At 38.8% G+C, this 18,803-nt stretch overlaps 1 protein-coding gene across 2 annotated transcripts in view; it reads left to right on the forward strand.

Annotated features, from left to right (window-relative positions):
* The window catches only part of fgf13a (fibroblast growth factor 13a), a 94,613-nt gene that overhangs the window by 60,056 nt on the left and 15,754 nt on the right, over positions 1 to 18,803 (forward strand). Inside the window, exons 1-3 of one of the 2 annotated variants that reach the window (XM_086158681.1) lie at positions 8,580 to 10,023; positions 11,507 to 11,617; positions 16,408 to 16,511. In XM_086158681.1, coding sequence (XP_086014807.1) covers positions 9,834 to 10,023; positions 11,507 to 11,617; positions 16,408 to 16,511 — 405 coding nt within the window. In that variant the 5' untranslated portion in view covers positions 8,580 to 9,833. Of the gene's footprint in view, positions 1 to 8,579; positions 10,024 to 11,506; positions 11,618 to 16,407; positions 16,512 to 18,803 lie in introns of those variants that run through there. The other variant, XM_086158680.1, reaches the window with a different exon arrangement.

The following is an 18,803-nucleotide window of genomic DNA, read 5'->3' on the forward strand; positions in this document are numbered from 1 at the left end:
AGCATCACTTGTTCTCTCTCTTGCGATCTTTCTTTGGAATGTGTGTTCACCAAGTCAGACTACCAGACATCTTGTTTCTAAATGTATATAGTCATGATTGGTTGTATATGAACATCCATGGACCACATATTTGCATGTAAAATAGACTAAAGCTGTAAGTCACCACATATGTCCCTGTGGATTCATGTTTTATGTTTGCATTATATATATTATATTTGCATTAATGCATAATATCCCCGTTTTTAATACAGGCTTGAAGATTGCATTAGAATCTTGTTTAATTAATTAAGGCTTTATGATATTTGTACAAGTTCGATGTCATGCTTTACCAGTGTTGAATTTCTACTACGGATCACAAAGACCCAATTTTGCTTTACTGCTGTGTTTTGTCCTACTTTTTTGGGACTCTGGAGAGTTTTTTATAAACCCCGCACAGCTCCTCCCACCTGTAATGTTCCAAACATTGGTCCACTACTACTCATTGTCATTATGTTTCCATTGATTTTGTTCCACGCCAGCTTCACCAACAAGCCCAGAAAGTGATGTTAGATACTTTGTGTTGGTTCGGGAACATGACCTATTTACCCACCCACTTCCATCAGTTGAGTCATGTCTCCTGTCATGTCACTTTCAGCTTAGTCGATCTGTTCCACCTAGCATGTTGGGTTTCCAAGCATGCAGAAATAATCCCTGCTAATCTAAAATCACAGTGGCACATTTCTATGGATTTTGATATCCATCTGAATAAAAATAATTTCAGCTGCAGCCTCACGTATGAAGAATCGATAGTCAGCCTTTCCAACACGACTGTTTACAACGGAAGCATTCTGTCCTGTGAGTCCTCCATGTCGTAACTGTAGTCAGACATGATGAAAAATCATTGTGCAGTAGTTCCCCCACCAGGGCTCTCACAAACTCAACACCTTCCTCGAAGAAATGTGTCAGTAGCAGGGGAAATCCAGTGTGTGTGGCAATACTAAAATGAGCTTCATTAATGTTCACATCCAGTTTCTTTGCGCTCCACATCTGACCTCATTGCATAATGTTCAGTTATTCTTGAGGGTAGACAAGGGATGTGATGGGGTTATTCTAAGGACACTCAGGCCCTACATCACTAAGAAGAATTACTGGGTTAGTAAGGTTACTTCAGATTCACCCTGGTTGTTTTGTGTCACAGATATACTTGAATTTTCAGTGATGCATGTTAATGTGGTAACTGATTCTAGGACTCACAACTACCTATGTCACAAGTAATTACTCAAAAAAAGAGATCAAATTATGTGAATTCACTGTATTCTGTCCAGTCAATTCCCTCTGAAAACAACGGCAACTCTGATAGACTAAGGCACGCATGTCAAATATCTCCTACAGTCTTCCTGGATATTTTTTCCCTTTGTTCCAACAATTTATTTTGCACTAATTACGTTGCCATCAGTGTGAAGGAACTCTCAGGTGATGCTAACATTGATTTCAATGCAATAATAATAAATAATTGGAAACACAGTAGTTGTTAATATACCACTCATGTCCGTGAGGGCTTGATATTCATTGTCAATTAATCAGTTTGCTAAGTGGATTCATTAACTAGTGTCTGCATTTTATTTTTATATCATGTTTCTGAATTTGCAGCTTTTATCTTCTTTGAGGCTGAGTTCAGGATTACATTTGGATCACAAAATGTTCACAACTGGTCATTAGGTGTTAGCTCGTCCTTGTTTGTCAAAATTTTGCATTCAAGTTTTTAAGATTGAGACATGTGCTGTCTAACGATTTTGCGCATGATCACGGAGCTTAGATACATTTGTCAATTTCAAGGCTTTTGTTCATGCACAGTTTATACCAGCTGGTATCTGAGATGATTCCTTTAATGCCACGGGATGAAATTTATAGGACAGTATTAGTATCTTCCCTTTGAATTCCACAAAGCTGTGACTGTTCATCCAAGAACAGGTAAAGCTGTCACGGCAGTATTAATACCAGCTTTCAGGAAATGCGGGCTCTTTATTTTGGTGTAAGCATGATTGCTTGATTTTATTTTGGTGGCAGATGTTCCTCTGTACTGTGATGAGATCCAATTTCTTTAGTGACCTCTTGTTGATGGAGGTGGGATTTGTTGGGAAAAAAAAAATCATGTTTTTTCAACATTTGAACACCATTTATTTGCTTTTCCATCACCCTAGATATTGCCAAAGTCCCTCCATTGTTTCATTGTCAACAATTTTCACATGTTACAGTTCTGGTTGGCAAGGAAAACTCTCCTGCACTCGATTTCCTTCTCCAGCTGCCCCTGTTGTGATGCTGGATGAAGTTTTGGTAACAAATACATAACAAAAAATCTGTCTGGATGTGTCTCAATATGTCTTATGCTTTTATCTGTGCTTTTTATGTTGATGATTCATGTGCAATCCCCAGAGTGAAAAGTTGCAAGGTCACCAAGTTGGCAAATTAACACAGAGCTCACAAATATGACCCCATATTATCTGGAATGTATTACATATTGCTTTTCATTAGTTGCCTAAATACAGTTTGCTGGCACGTTACATTGAAAATTCATGTATGATCTTGAGCTTTGGATCAATTAGCCTCTTCCAGATGGCTATCCTATTCAGAGAGAGTGCACATCAGAGTTTTCAGGGTCCACCAGTTGCTCCTACCTTTTGATATTTTTTTTTTTTAAATAAATCATCAGATAGAGGTCAGGTGGTTGGACAAGAGGAAAAATTAGGAGTCTCTGTGGTTACACCCTTGTGCATTTCTTGGATTCTAGTGCACAGTGTTGGTTCAGCATTATTCATTCAACCCAAGCATTAATCTGAACCCTGGTCAATTCACACACTGTTTGTGCCTTCGGATGATCTTTCTCTGCATTATTACAGCCTAGTCCTTAGCACATGTACACTCACTCACACACCTACCCCCCCCCCCCCCCCCCCCACACACACACACACACACACACACACTCATAAAAAGTGACAAAGTGCAGAAATCCATTGTGAGCAAAAGCCTTGAATAAACTTTAAAGCTTAATTATGTTCCTAACATGTTATTAACTGTAGCAGAGGTAGCATATAGTCATGCTTGTGTAAATATATCGATTGTGTGGGCGGGCATGTGTTTCATTCAGAGATACGGGAAAAGAATAGCAGGCACTTGAGAACAGCCAGTAAATCACAACAGCCGCCATCTTTAAAATGTCATTGTTTCATAATTTCTTATTCCAATTAAGTGAAGATGATTTGAAAGGACTTTTTGAAACATGTTCAAGTCTCTATATGTAGCTCGTAATATCTGGTAAGAAATGCAAAATTTTTCAGCAGTGCACCTCCTCTACAATCAGTGCAATTATCAAGCAGGCTCTCACAGAATCTGGCAGATGCTCAATTTCCCGAAATTGCCTCACTGCTATATTTAGTGGCAACTGATGAACGGAGTAGAATTTTGTTGTAAAATGAATGTCGGTACTTACTTTCAATGCATGAGAAATATATGGCAGAGCTGATCAATGAGCAAGGACTTTGAAGCCAGGTGTTTCACAAAAGTTAAGAGGTTAGATGACAAATTCCAGGCATTCTGTCAGCTCCGAACACAGAGCGTATCAAAGTGAGATTATGATAGTACTGCTGATGGTTTAACAAGGCACATATTGGCATGCAGCTACCATCTACTATTTTTTAATCAGGCTATTTTGAGTCTTTTTTTAATCAGATGCAATACACTGCAATGCCTTTTAAAGATCACACCAACAAAAATTTTATAGCCCTGGATAACATCTAAAATACCATAACATTTATAATATTTTTCCAGTTAATGGAAATCACGTAAACTGTCCTCTAATGTAAGAGATCTATCTAAATAGTATTGTATATGTTTTTTTTTTTTTTACCATGTGGTTCAATTGTAATCTGATACAGACATCCGTAAATGTCAAATGCTATCCAATATAATATCTTATGCCCTCCCACTGTAATGTATATTCGTAAGTGCACATTATAAAAAGTACTTTCTGTAAAGTGCTTTACACTGCTGCCACATTAAGTCATTCACAGCCACTCTCACACTCATGGTGATGGCTGCTGTGCAAGGTGCCAATGAGCCCCTCGGAGGCAATTAGCTGTTCAGGATCTTATCCAAGGAAACTGCAAAGTGGTTTTGGGAGCAAGGCGATTTAACCAACAACCTTTCCATTAACAGAGTTAAACAGTGCTATGTCACTGCACTGCAGACAAACCTGGCCCATCTACAGACTATTGATGTTACTTCTACTCAATCTAGATATAGTGTTTTTACTGAAACAGTTACACAGCATCAAAATCAAATACTCTTACAGAACTTCCACTTTTGGTGATGCTGACCTTTTGGCTGTTTCCTTTGCTTTTTTTAAAGCATGAACTTGCATTTTGCCTCTCTGGCACGTACCGTTGAGCAAGCGTTTCACTATTGTCATCATTGAGTCTAAATAAATACTGACAGGTTATTAGTCTAGCCTGAGGAAACACTACGGAAGTGAGAGATGAAAAAACAAGGCTAACCCAAACCTTCTCTTCAAAAAGTTAAAAGTTCAAAGTACTTTTTAAATCCTGACATTTAATAGGAAAATAACACGCAACTCCAAAAACTGCTGTAAGTAGATGTGTCAAAAATGGCTTTGCGCGAGAAAGTAGACAGCACCATCAACTTTGCATCTTCACTAAGACTCATGTTGACTTACTGTCAATATAATTACTTACTCCAAAGTTATTATGACTTATGGTTTGCTTCTCTGCCTGTGGACAATATTATGCATGAACTACTCGAACTCTTCATTCTGTACGATGGCTTCAGCTTATCAAATCATATTCATCATTCCTACACTATTAAAATATGTATTACCTATTCCTTTTTTTTCTTCGAAATTTTGATTTGTAAGCAAATCATGAAGCCCCCCCGCCCCACTAAACCCATGTCGTTCATTATTTTTTGATGCAAATGATTGTTTTGGATCAACGCTTTTGCATCCGACACACCGAATAAATAAAGATTCCTAGGCATTATTTTTATAATCGCATCTATATTGGGAGTTTTGGAAAATACCATGTCATGTTATGATCCAGTTCTATGGCAATGACCAACCTGGATCACCCAGCTGGAAGCATAAAGGAGCTTGTGCCCTCTGTGGTTTCATGCTGCTAACATATTGCTTTCTTGACCTGAGCACAGCCCTCTGGTTTAAAAGGATGGAATAGATCCAGGCTTCATTGCCGTACAACAGAATACTAACCCCCACGTCCTCTGTAAGCTTAAGTGACTGATGGTTTCTTGTTCTGAACAAAACCCAACCCCCCAGCATTAGTACACATTATCTCTGTCACCCTCTCTATCTTTCACACACACCCTGTTATGTATGAGCAGTCTCCATGGCAACGTGTGGTATCACTAGTGGCCGAGCATGGCGCAACCTGCTGTTGTAATGAATTAACTGTACCAGCGAGCATCCGAAGAGTTTATGGCCAGCAGAATCGTTGCCAATGGGAAAAATAGTGATGCTGAGATCAACGTTGATTAACGATCATTTCTTTCTCCACTGATGATACTTCACCTCATCACCTCAGCGGGTGACAAAAGGTTAAATTAAATGTAATGTCTCTACTGATTGTAATGATACATATTTTTAAGCTGGTAGAATATCAAGTATCTCCATGTGATCAGTGGAACAAAATTTGTATGCAACTTTGCCCTCTATTAAACACTAAAAGGAAGGTTAACATCCTTGTTTGCCGTTTGCCCTTGGGTGCAAAGTTTCTTACTAAATTTAGATATTCATCAAAGTCAGGTGTTCATGCCAGCCTCAGGTTATAAGCCAGAAATAGTTGCCTTAAATTTTTGGTTATATTTAATTAAACAGAGGGTGAAGCGTACAGACACAAAGCAGCAAACATGCCTCTTTTTTTCCTCTAGTGTTCTGCTCTCTAGTGGCCAGTGACTGCAATGGCATTGTGGTACTCGAATCTTGGTCTAGATCAGGCTATTTGAACTTTACTCAGTTGGTTTTGACCAAAAGTATATCTTGTTAAAATATGTTCATAGACATATTTGAGCTAAACACCATCGTAAAGGCTTTTCCTTGGCAAACCTTCAGTCATTGTTCATTCTATCTGTCATACCAGTTAGAGTGTCGTCTTGTCAAAACTTCATATATATTTTAATGAGTTCAAAACTTTTGTCATCAGTACTCCTCAACTTCTATGTGGATTTGTGCACGCCGGTGGCTTGTATCATGAAATTGTGCCCATGAGATAATAGACTTAGCACAGAGGAATTAAAGTGTAACCATGAAACACAGCATGCAAGGTATATGAGCACCATAGCGCACTTGCACATGCACGCCCGCTCTCTCTCTCTCTCTCTCTCTCTCTCTCTCTCTCTCTCTCTCTCTCTCTCTCTCTCTCTCTCTCTCTCTCACACACACACACACACACACGTAGCGATAAAGAATGAAATACTGTCTGTCTGTTTTTTTTTCAACTTACAGTCTAGATGTCTCACATTTTGAAGTCACCTAATTAGATGAAGAACAAGTATTATCCCCTTTTGAATAAAACACGGTTCCTTTTTATTTTTGGTTCATGTTTGTAGAGGACTTCAAATGAGCCAGATATAGCAAGTCTACTTGTGTTAAATAAAAGTAATAAAAAGACAAAAGATAGACCAAGTTATTTTTTCATCTGATATCTATATACAGATATTGTGGAGGAAGTGTAGCGTTGTGATTTTTCTGTACATTTGAAATTCTGCATCTAAAAGATTTTGCTCCAATTTTTTTTTTTTTTTTTGTCAACAAAAATACACCAATCTTGCTATATCATTGTTTTGTTTTGTAGCAATGTCCTTATTACATTATATTAGTAGATGGGATGGAACACAGCGCTAAGAGGGGCACAGAAAGGCAACTTCTGTTCAATATTAAATTAATTTTTCTGCAATTGTATGTGTTGTAGGACAACACCTGCCGTTTAGTAATTGGAAGAAACCACATTTCAGTGTTTGTAGCTGTTTGAAATCGGGGATATTTATTGATGTGCATATTTTTAAAGACTGAATGGTAGAAAACTTGATTTTACATTGATTGTCTCCAAGCTGTGCTACATTGTTTGACAATATGCCACAATACTATCATTTATCAATCATATCGCTTATAAAAGAATATTTTGAAATGGTTAAAAAAACAACTAACTTAACTAATCTAACTTGACAGGTTAACGTTCACCAAGACCAAGAGGTCAAATTCTTTCTCATTATAAATACAGTAACTAAAAAAAAGACCATTTATTTGCCGGGGCTGAGTTGCTCCGATGAAATGTCCGGTCCCTGTAGGTTGGTGTCCAGACCTCTTGCTCCATCTAGTGTTTCGTATTAGGCAGTTACACCAACATCTGAGCGCCGACAGTGCGGCTCTCAATGTTTGCTCAATGTATACATTCACTTAAGTTTAAGTTTGTCATTGTATAATAACATATGTCCCTTAAGATGGCATTATGCAAACTCCCAAAATATCACATCATTTATGTCTTGATTCTTGTCAATTCAATAAGACTTTTTTTTTTTAATTTGAAAATAAACAAATGAATTAATAACATAAAAAAACACGTTTGCAGTTACAGAGAACAGAAAGTAGTCCTTGTAAAACTAAAACGTTTGGTGTCAAATAATGAAAACCTACTGTCTGGCCGGACGCACGTCGATATTTGATCGAAAGTGGAAAGGCCTGTGTAACCAGTTTACCGGGCGCATTATCGGATCACTTTACATCTTTTTTTCTTTTTTTTTTTTTTGTAACATGAGAGCAAAGTCTTCCCTGCCCAAAGATGAGAGTGGACTCCATTTTCGATCACTTTCCTCCGATCTGACCCGCCGAGCGCCACAAACCCCGGCGAGCATACACCCGCTCTTGCCGGATAAACAAGACCTCTAAATGAATGTTTAATGAGCATTTTAGAAGTCATAATGGCATGTCGCTAATGTCCTGCAATGATCTTCCTGTCCATGGCCACGCCTCGATGCTTTTGTCCTCCTCTCCGCATCTGACAACAGCCTGGCAATGGTTTGAAGTTTGCAGAAAGACGCCTTGAGTTTGCATTCCAGCCGGAGGACTACCGCTCTCCCAGTCACATCTCTGCTTCTTTCCAGACAGCCATGACTTTTCCCTTGAGAAAATCTGTCTCTGGTAGGCTGGTGTTGCTTTATGTAGTTTTTTGCATTGTGTTTTGACTTTCTGCAATGCCTTGTGATCGCTACTGTCTTTCCCCAAGTTGCATTACGGTTTATTCGGATTTGTGTGCGGAGCTGTCCATGGTGCTGAATTGCAGGTTGTCCGGCGTTTGCTGTTTTTTTACCTCGGACTTGTTGACGCTCTTTGGTTTACAAAGTTAACCTAAAAGTTGTCTCGAAAACAGATTTGGAGATTTCTATCAGTTTTAATTGATTATAATTTAACATGTGTAACGCGTTGACATATTAAAAAAAATGTTTTATCCTTCATCTCCCGAAATTTGGATCGATTTTGTCAGTCTCCCTTTAATTGAAATGGCTGGAGATGTGTTGATGTGTTTTTTATAAGCAGGTGCATCTAGATGGCAGTTTCACTGAAGGACTTTAGATGGCATCATTGTTCAGGCTGTAACTGTTTTCAGTCCAGAGGAAAGATCAGTGGGACGGAGAGTGTTGGGAATAGACAGTACTTTTATGATCACGAGTTTAGGATATTTTCTGTTTTTTTTTTTTTTTTCTCCTTTTAAAGATTACCAGTCATAGCTGTATCATGTGGGGGTGAGATGACTTTTCACAGTTTTGAGCACCATCTCACTTTACTCGAGTTTATCGATCGTCACGTTGTTATTTCTCGCCGCAATATTATTCTCCATAATAATGACGAGATCATGACGTGGTGATTAATGTGGTAACTGGCGATTGTCTGCTTATTAACTGGACTCCCTCACCCGTCCACCTACCCACCCATCCAACCCCTCCGCCGAAAACCCACCCACCCCCGCCTCTCCCACCTCCCTTTCCCACTGCTCATCCTCCAAGTTGGAAGCGGGAAGCTGTTTTCTCGACAGCCCAGCGGACTCGTCGCTCCGGATGCTGCGTCCAGAATGAGGATGCGCCGCATCGCCTCCAGATAAAGGGCGCAGGGGAGGAGGGGAAGAGGGGGCGCACCAAAGGGTCCTCCACGTCCTTCGCGTTGCTTTTCATGCAAAGTCTTTCGTTGCAGGAGGAGCTCTGGGAAACTGGATCAAGAGCAGCCGTCACGTTTTTGTTTTTTTTTTTGTTTGTGTTTTTTTTTTTTTTTTGCTCCCCCCTTCTCTCCAGCTAACAGGTGTTTCCATCCTATGGCCGCGCCATGTGTGCGGCCGCGTAGTTTTGCAGGATGATGCGAACGGCGCCTCCACAGAACTGCTCTGTGCGCACTTGATGCCACGCAGGGAAAAATGACACGGAGGAACATGCGGCGAGCTGCGGCGAAACTCTCTGAGAGGCTCCACGGTGGAACCTGTGTTTTTTTACATTTTATTAACTTTTTCCCTCGGAGATACAACGGACAATCCCCGCATAACGTCCAGATTCGTTAGGGAAATGCCTAATCTGGATATAATCTAGCTGCCTTCGGCGTAATCTCGGAGCTCCTTTGCTGTCCACTTTTTTTTTTTTTGTGATTTGAATAAACTTGGTAGTTGCTGTAGATTTAAAAATCACCTAATTTTTCTGGATCAAGTAGGAGAGGTGTGGGTCGAGGTGATTCTTTTTCACGCTATTCCTGTAAGGGGGGTTTTGCCCCCAGAAAGGCTGCCAAACTGGCCATGGCTGCAGCGATCGCCAGTTCCCTCATAAGGCAGAAAAGGCAGGCGAGGGAGCGGGAAAAGTCTAATGCCTGCCGCTGTGTTAGCAGTCCCAGTAAAACCAAAGGAAGCTGTGAAAAACCAAGCCGACTCAACGTTTTCTCGCGGGTCAAACTCTTTGGCTCCAAGAAGAGACGAAGGAGGCGACCAGGTCTGTTGTGTGATTTCATCAGGCCTTTTTTTTTATACCCCCTAGAATACCCTTATCATTCCAAGATGGTTGAAAACTATGCAATACTATTACAAAAATGTAATATTGGTCTAGTTTTATGCAAGCGTGGGGATGATTAATGGCTCTGTCAAAATTGGCAAGAGCGAGGAGGTTCCCTTATGAGGTTTGTCCACAGAGAAGTCACCTTTAGCATCTCGGACCGCTGAGGGATATATTAAACTGAAGCTTCATCCCTCACAGCATTAATTCAAGCCACCCCGGACCGGATATAAAAGCTTTATTAACTTAATATTGGAAATACTTTGCTGATCCACAGGAAAAAAAATAAAAAAATCAGTGCTTGTTGAAATTCATCTGGGTGATCCCTCAACTTTAAGTAAGCCTTTATTTTCATAAATGAGATTACTTTATGGACCCGTATCTGGATTCTGATTTGCTTGGCTCAACCTTGTGTTAAAAGGGGTCTTGTGATTAACTCAAGAGAACTATCCCTGTAACATTTTGCCAGTTCTCTCAAACTGAAATAAACCACTTGACAGATCAGAGGCATTAAGTGGAAGCTGTTTTGGGACTTCCAAGTGGAATGATAGTGTTAAGTGTATCCCCAGAGCTGCTCAAAGATATGCCAGCCACAGCCCAGTGTTGCTGCGCACAAAGTGTTTTTATTTTCGTGGAAATAGAGGCATGTCTGTTCTACACTGGAACGCACCATTGCTGTATATCTTATATTAGCAAATCTCATCCAAGCTCAAAGATCCCCATTTGCTGTGTTTTTTGGTGATATCTGTGAGGACGATGCAGACATAAAGCAAACTGTGTTATTTCCTTGTGACATCTTCCATTTTCTTGTCTTTTTTATGTCTTTTCTTCTCTTGGCCTTCTCTGATTACATACAGCTTATTAACCAAACCTAAAATCTGATTTGATTTTTGGTATTCGTTCCCTGGTCGATAGTGTTCAGATGATCTTTGTGTTTTGTTGTGCACTAATACACATTTTTTTCATTATTTCACAATCAAACGTGTTTGACATTTTTTCACCAAAAATGCATTTTATGAAGTTGTATTTAAGGTTCAATGACTAACAGAAGCGATAATTAGGTACATTTAAAATTGACAGTAGTGTAAGGTGAGATGATGGGCATGGTAAACCACAGTAAAGGAGACTCTTCCAGAACATTAACCAGAGAATGGTTACTTAGCTTAACCCTTTTCCAGCATTACGGTGATATAAAACAGACAGGCTATTGCTTTTGTTCCATCCCACCTCTGTCCAGCCCCCACCTAATTGAGTTGTGCTACATCAGTAACACCCAGAATGGCAGCGGTAAACCATAAATTCAAGCATTAAAATGTCAATTTACAGAATTGAAGGGGGAATATGTCGCTCCCCTTATGATTCACACAAGTTGATGATGAATTTGATTTTGTCTCCATCTCTCTCTGTCCCTCTATATTTCTAGAGCCCCAGCTGAAGGGGATTGTCACAAAGCTGTACAGTCGACAAGGTTTCCACCTGCAGCTGCAGGCGGATGGAACCATTGATGGGACGAAGGAAGAGGATAATGGTTATAGTAAGTTTAATTTTTGTTCCCTTCTTTTTTTCCAAATATACAGTTATTGTATCCCATTATATGCTCAGTAAGAACACAAAATCATATATCAAATCATAAACTATCTGCGTCAATACTGCAACTGTGAAAAGTCTGGTGATGTGTGGCTTTTTCACCACTCTGATGATAAATCAGTGATACACCATAGATTTGTCCACTACTATGTTCTTTTGCATGCTTATCACCACAACGCCACCTTATGCCTCTTTGTTTGCAAATCACTAAATAAGAGCTCAGTGGAAGAGCACTTAGACATAATAGACACAAATGGATCATTTCGTAATGAGAGCGGCTGAGCACTTCACGGTTTTGAAGATTAGTTCAACATAGTGCTTAGTGACCTATGTGATGTCAATGCATCTTATTGAAAAACAGAGACAAGGATTTACATGAAAAACTGCATACATTTGATTTGGATTCTTAATCCAAGAATGTGTGTGTGTGTGTGTGTGTGTGTGTGTGTGTGTGTGTGTGTGTGTGTGTGTGTGTGTGCGTGCATAAACAAGCACACACAATATTGTTCTTCACTTAGACCCCAGCCCACCCCACCCATCATGTCTGTATGAACTTACTTCCCTGTTGACCCATATAAAATTGGCCCACATTGACACAAAAATAGTTTTGACAAGAAAATTAAAGAGTGTTTCTGAATTGGAAGAAGAGAAAGAGTGATGCTCTTTGCACTGCTCCAAAAATAGCGTTGTTAGGCGCTGGGTGCACTTGTCTCCATGGTGACAGAGAGTGCAATCCTCTTGGAGCTAATAGTGTCTTGTGATGGTGGGAGAGGACCTACTGGATTGCGCGCGCACACACACACACACACACACAAACACACACACACACACACACACACACATCCAAAAGGCTTGGATCTTTGCAAGTGTATCTAGCTCAAGTGACAGCCTTTTACTATTTGGCCACAGTAATATATAGTTCTGTCATATTGTCATTTGGAAAATTTGATATAAAATAAGAGATACTTTATTCAATTCTTACAAATGGTATATGTCCCATTTGAACAACAACAACAAAAAAAACACTAATTTAATGCACTAAATCCCAACTATTCAAACTAATTTTCTGTGAGAAAAACTTTAAATCACTGCCTCTCTCAGGACTTGAGAGAGGCATGAGAGAACATGCAATCAAAAAGTTTGTATTATTTTTTTTTTCCAATTTTAAAAATTCCCAATGTCAGTTCCAATATGAATCCCAAAATGATGCACTCCGCTGTCCTTATAAATAGTAAAATGCCAGCCTTCCAATTCCAAACCATTTAATTTACAATTTCCAATTTCAGCTTTATTCTGGAACATGCTTTTAAACCGTTATGGCTTCTATGAAACACCGGATGATGAACTAAACAGAAGTTTAGAAAATTTGAAAAAAGTTGAGGCAGTTCAGGTGGAAATAAGCTCCAATTTTTTTTAGCTTTGTTTGAGATTAATTAAGTTTGGTGGGATGAATGTGGGAGTGGTCCTGCTGACCATACTCCTGATTTCATTCACATCGCTGCCTACCATTACTAGTACTATAAATGTCCTTCTATAAACTCTTCAGGGATACAGCAAATACCGGTTTCCCCCCAAAATATCTGTCTCTTATTCACACCTGACCTCCCCCAGAGAAATTGTTCGAACATTCTTTCGAAAAGCTGTCTTTGTGAAGGAGCCCAAACAAATATAAAAGTTAATTACATGTAGAACTCAGACATTGTGACTGTGAGTGTCAGGAAAACTGTCCTTTATATGCCCTCATTTTTACTATTGCAAGTGCCTCCTCACAGCAGGACAGGTCTGTGAGTGGGAAGCAGCCCTATAACCCTCTCCAGGGCGCTCAGGTGTTTCTAGCAGCCAGGAAGTAATTGAGTTTTGCCTCTTGAAAAGCTCAATCGGCAGACCTGCTGGTAATCTGTCTGAAATGGAGTGGACCGCAAGATGTTTATGTGTGTGGCATGTTGGATATATGTGGGGAATAGTCTGAGTGAGTGAATGATGAGTGTGCAATTACGACAAACAGAGGAAATTACTGAGAAAACAAAATCACACATTCAAAAATGATACCGTGCTTAATGAAGTAAAAGAGAAAAACAAATTCCGGGAATGTGGGAGAGCACTTTACGTTACAATGACAGGCTATATCTTACATTTCACAAAATGTACAAGACATTTTCAGACAGTTTCAGATGTTTTTTTTTTTTTTTGTCAAATTGCAACAAGTTAACATAGTAGCATCCTTCCCTTTGTCTCCCAGCATATATTTATGGCCAAGTTAAGCTGATTGTCTTTGTAAAGTAACTTAGTAACATTATTACTTGGCTACATTAAAATGAAGTTTCCTTCAAGTTGAGGTTGGTGAGTGTGTGTGCGTGTCTGTGTGTGGGTGTGTGTGTGGGTGAGTAGGGCATGTTTAGTTATGACATTTGTAAAAACCTTTTTGCCATACAAATAATATAAGCCTGTAATATGCAAAAAGTAAATAATGTTTCACAGTCTTAGTTTAAAACCTTTTTAATAGTACACGCGTCTGTTTAATAACTATCATTATAATGATGCATTAATGGCAAATACTTCCACAAGTAGCATTAGAAATAAAGGCTACAGTGACTATTTGGTAAACATTGAAAATGTTGGTTCTCATAAATTTAGGATAGCAGTGATATAAGACAGAGATGGAGGAAGTAACCATACATGGATTTTATGCATTTAAAAAAAAAATCAAGATTCAATGATTTTGTCTTTGCTATAAACAAAGTGATATTAATATTACAATGTGGTAAATGTGCTCAGTTGGATGGATGATGCAAGATGTAAACAACATTTAAAATAGATGAAGGAAAACAAACTGAGACATATGAGGTTGTTATCTATATTTTGAACTCAATACAAATAAATACTCAATACAAAATTCTTGCTTAATTCATGCTTAATCCTTTTTTTTTTTAAGTCATCAGTCATCAGATGAGACAAAAGCAAAACAGGGAAACCTTTTGCCCTTTCTGTGTTCTGTGGCCAATGAACACAAGGACTTCCATATCACAACCTATGATATTGTTGTGTCCCCGGAATAGAAGCTGTAGGCTATGGACCTGTCATTCTACGGCACTTTACTGATCACTGAACTGCAGGTTTATCATCTAGGATACAGTCCAGTGATTAGTGGGAGGATCGGGGGCAGCGGGTCAGCAGGGGTGAGAGTGGGAAGATTCAAGAATGTCGAAGGAGTGATGTGGAGCACGGAGAAGTTGTTGGGAATAAACCGACGACATCTGGAGTGAAAGCCTTGTTGCAGATGTCTTCATTGAAGCGTTACAATGTTATTGTGTCAACGTTCTCAAATGTTGTGATATTTTTTGTTTCTCATTAACCCTGGTTCCTTGATTCAATAATAAGCATTCATTTCATCCAACAATAGAGTAAAATTCAGATTTACAGTGCATGTAAATTTTTATCAGTTGTCAATAAAGTGACGTTGACCACATCATTTTTTTATGTAAATTTCTTTTAACTTCACAAAACAGAACCAGTAAACCCATAAACATATCTGACGTAAATGCTATCTGAAGGGTCATCAGATGATAGTCTCCCTCACTGAGATGTAGGTGTTACATCAACAATGGGCTTCTGGACAGCATTTGGAGTTGCAGGACTTTACAGGGTTTTTTGAAAGTCTTGTTTTGAAGGGGGATTCGTATCTTGGATAAGCTCGAATAAGCCATCGGCGTACTGCAGATCTATTTTCCGTAGAAGCTTCGAAATTTAATGAAGACAAGTTGCTGTTAAGGTTTCTCTGTTTTAAGGTCCCTGCTTATCCTGACTAGTTGTCACTCCTTGTAGCTTTTTTGAAGCTAATACGTATACAGATAACGATGGGGCTTGAATCTATCTTTCTACCATTACATCATCTTGTTTGTGCACGCTGTCCAAATGTCTTGTCCTATGATATAGGGCCAGGTACTCTGAAGTTGCATTTCTTGTTCCGATTCACAAGCATTTCGTCTCATTGTTTTGGCAGGGTAATTTCATGCGCAGCTTTGACAGATTTGTGAGTTTCATCTCAGTCTCGTTTACCATTGCTTCATGAGATTCTGTCTCAACAAGGCAAGATGACACTGTCTGGATTCTTTTTGTTGTTTTCACTCATCTTTGATTGGTTTTGAAGCAGGTGCCAGCAATAGCCCCATCTCTGTGCACTGTAGTTATCATGAATTTCACTCGCATCACTGTTTTCAGTTGTGAACAGTGTATGATTGCACTATGACATGTTTTATCTTAAGGAGGCAGAGATGCTTTTCTTCTCCCTGAAGGGATATACAGTAGGCTACTTTACCATGGCCCTTCACAGCCCTTTGTTATTGAATATGATTTTTGATTTTCATTTTTCAACTGTGATAATTGAGATTAAAGTGAAATTGTGTGCATTCAGTCCATCTCACTCTATGTCCTCTTCTCCTTGCTTCTCATGCACTACAACTTTGGAATGTACAGTATATCATATTATTTTTTTTTACTTCCTTGTGTCTGTTGACTTTGAGATAAAACTGTCACTTTTATTTCTGAACTCCTAATGGCTCAGTTTTGAACAATACAATATAGACACGATGTATTAATCCCCTGTAAATGAAAGTACAATCATACCTCAATTGTCTTGTCTTCTCCAATTACATTCATTTTTTTATACTAATTACTGTAAATACACATAAAGTTTTTATCATATTCTTATATTTGTTTCTTCTCTATTTATCCTTGCAGCCATGTTCAACCTTATTCCAGTGGGGCTACGAGTGGTGGCCATCCAGGGGGTGCAGACCAAACTCTATCTGGCTATGAACAGTGAGGGCTTCCTGTACACATCAGTAAGTTTCTATCGACATATGTTTGACTATTTATGCTCCTGTCCATATTTAACTTAGAAATATGAGTTGTAGAAACAGGTTGTCCTCTGGCTCTATTATTTAAATTTTGCCATTCAAACAAAGAATGAGAATATGTTGTTTGGAGTAGGTGGACATCTGCTGACATCTGACCATGGTATAAATTCAGCAAATATTTGACCAGTTTTAAAGCGTAATGTCTGCCATTAGGAACTAACTGACCTGAAAAAACATGAGGGACTTAATTCTAATTTTGTCTGACAAACATGACTATTATTTGCACAGAAAAGGTAATTAGATCATCTCACTCACACAATAAGCTGCCCCAAGTGGTGGTTGAAATATATATTTTTTATAGTCACATATTTATTGGTCAATAAGATCGTTATTGTGTTTGGTAGTGGCCGGTCAAATTGTGAGTAATGCATCCTCTTCCAAAACTGTGTTGATTATTTCCTCATCATTCCCTCTTATACTCTAAAACATGTCTATCAGGTGGACAGATATTTGTTGTACTATATCTAAGAAATGATAAGGACAGTAGTGGTTAGTTGACATTAACATAATCCTCATGGTTGTTTTAAACTGACACAGTAGAAGAAATGAAACAATAGAAAACTGGCTTGTCATATAAAATGATTCGGAGAGTCAAGCCAAGTCGAGCTGCATTGACTTGGAGTTGCGCGAGAAATCTCCCCTGAGATGGTGATCTGAGAATGTACGATAATGTGTAAGGTTTCCTTCAACTAAACGCATTACCCTTTCCTGCTTTTATTCATATTATTGGGGAAGATATGACATTATACAAGGATGAATGAGCCACAACATTTTCCCACGTTATTTGGTATTGATATTGAGTTTACTGAGTGAAGAGGGCAGAGCTGTGTTATCACGGTAACTTGTTCCTCAGCCTAATTAAATGTGTAATGAATAATTCAGTTACTGGCTGAACAATACTCCTGTTTGCCTTCCTCCCAAATGCCACCGTCGCACTGTGTGGCAGGTGTCATCCGGATGACTGACAGTCTAGTGAGATGTGCTCCCGGAGGGCAGCCGTGTACAGACATCTACTGTTGACAGAGAATTTTCACAGTCCAATTAGTAAAGACTGTATGTTTGGTTAAAGGTCCTGGTAGTCTGGGCAAATACCGATTGATAGAAACAAGTGAGACTTAGTTAACTATGCAGAAGGAACAAAAAATGTTACTTGGCCTTTCTTTCTCTACTCAGATGCTATTTCATTATCCACAGAAAACACAAATGCTCCGAATTAATGATTCGCTATCCTGAGAGGGAATGGGTGATAGAACTGTTGTTTAGAGGAATAGAATATTTGGCTTACTACTAAATGCTATCCGACAACTGCATCATTCTTTTTCATTAAAACTTAAAACCTTTTTTTCATCTTTCAATGTAAATATACTATCCATGTCATTCAATTAACTTAAGCTGTGGCAGCCATCTTGTTTACAAAGAATATATAAAAAAAAATGTTTGTTCTGCAGTCCTTCCATTAAAACTAAACCTTGTGAGAAAACTAGTTGTGATTGGCTCGACAGGGTTGAAGATTTTGGAAATGTGACTTCATGGGAGGGGGCCAGATGGACAGTGAAATTAAACTGTGATTTTCAGACTGGCCTGTTTACACGGTTAACAGAAGAATTCATTAGCACCGACAGTTGGCAAAATTCAAGAAATGCAAATGCTTCAACAGATGATTGAAAGTTACAAAAGTAAGCAATACACCAAGTGAGTAACACTTGCAATGAGATTGTGCCAAAACGTGTTCTGATATATGTTATCTGATGCTGTTCCTGTGGGGCAGAGATTTATGTAGTTTACAATTTTGCCCGTCATCATTTTCATTGGAAATGGCACAGCAGATTGTCAGAGGGCATCCCAGAAAATACTTTATTGATCCACATTGGGGAAATTTTGGTGTCGCAGCAGCACAAGGCAGAGGACAGGTATCAAAAGACATTAAGGTTAATTTAGAGACTCAAGACTTCAGAAATGTCCAACCATGTAACACCTTTTTTTAAGAATACATTAGAACTTGTATTGGTTAAAATACCTTATTTGAGATTAATTGACAACATAAAGGTTTTCATAGTTGATGCTTACTTTGAAGGCTAAGAAAGGACTTTTTGGCCTTTTTTAAACTATTTAGTTTCTGAGTATTTGTGATTTGTCCAAGCACACAATTTCATGACCTATGGAGAAGGTTAGGACATCAATATTGTGAATAACTGAACAATTCCCCGCCTATATAGC

Source organism: Fistularia commersonii, chromosome 13 (genome assembly GCF_037954325.1).
Source record: "Fistularia commersonii isolate RoL2024-O1a breed Wild chromosome 13, RoL_Fcom_v1.0, whole genome shotgun sequence".
NCBI classification, from domain to species: Eukaryota; Metazoa; Chordata; class Actinopteri; order Syngnathiformes; family Fistulariidae; genus Fistularia; species Fistularia commersonii.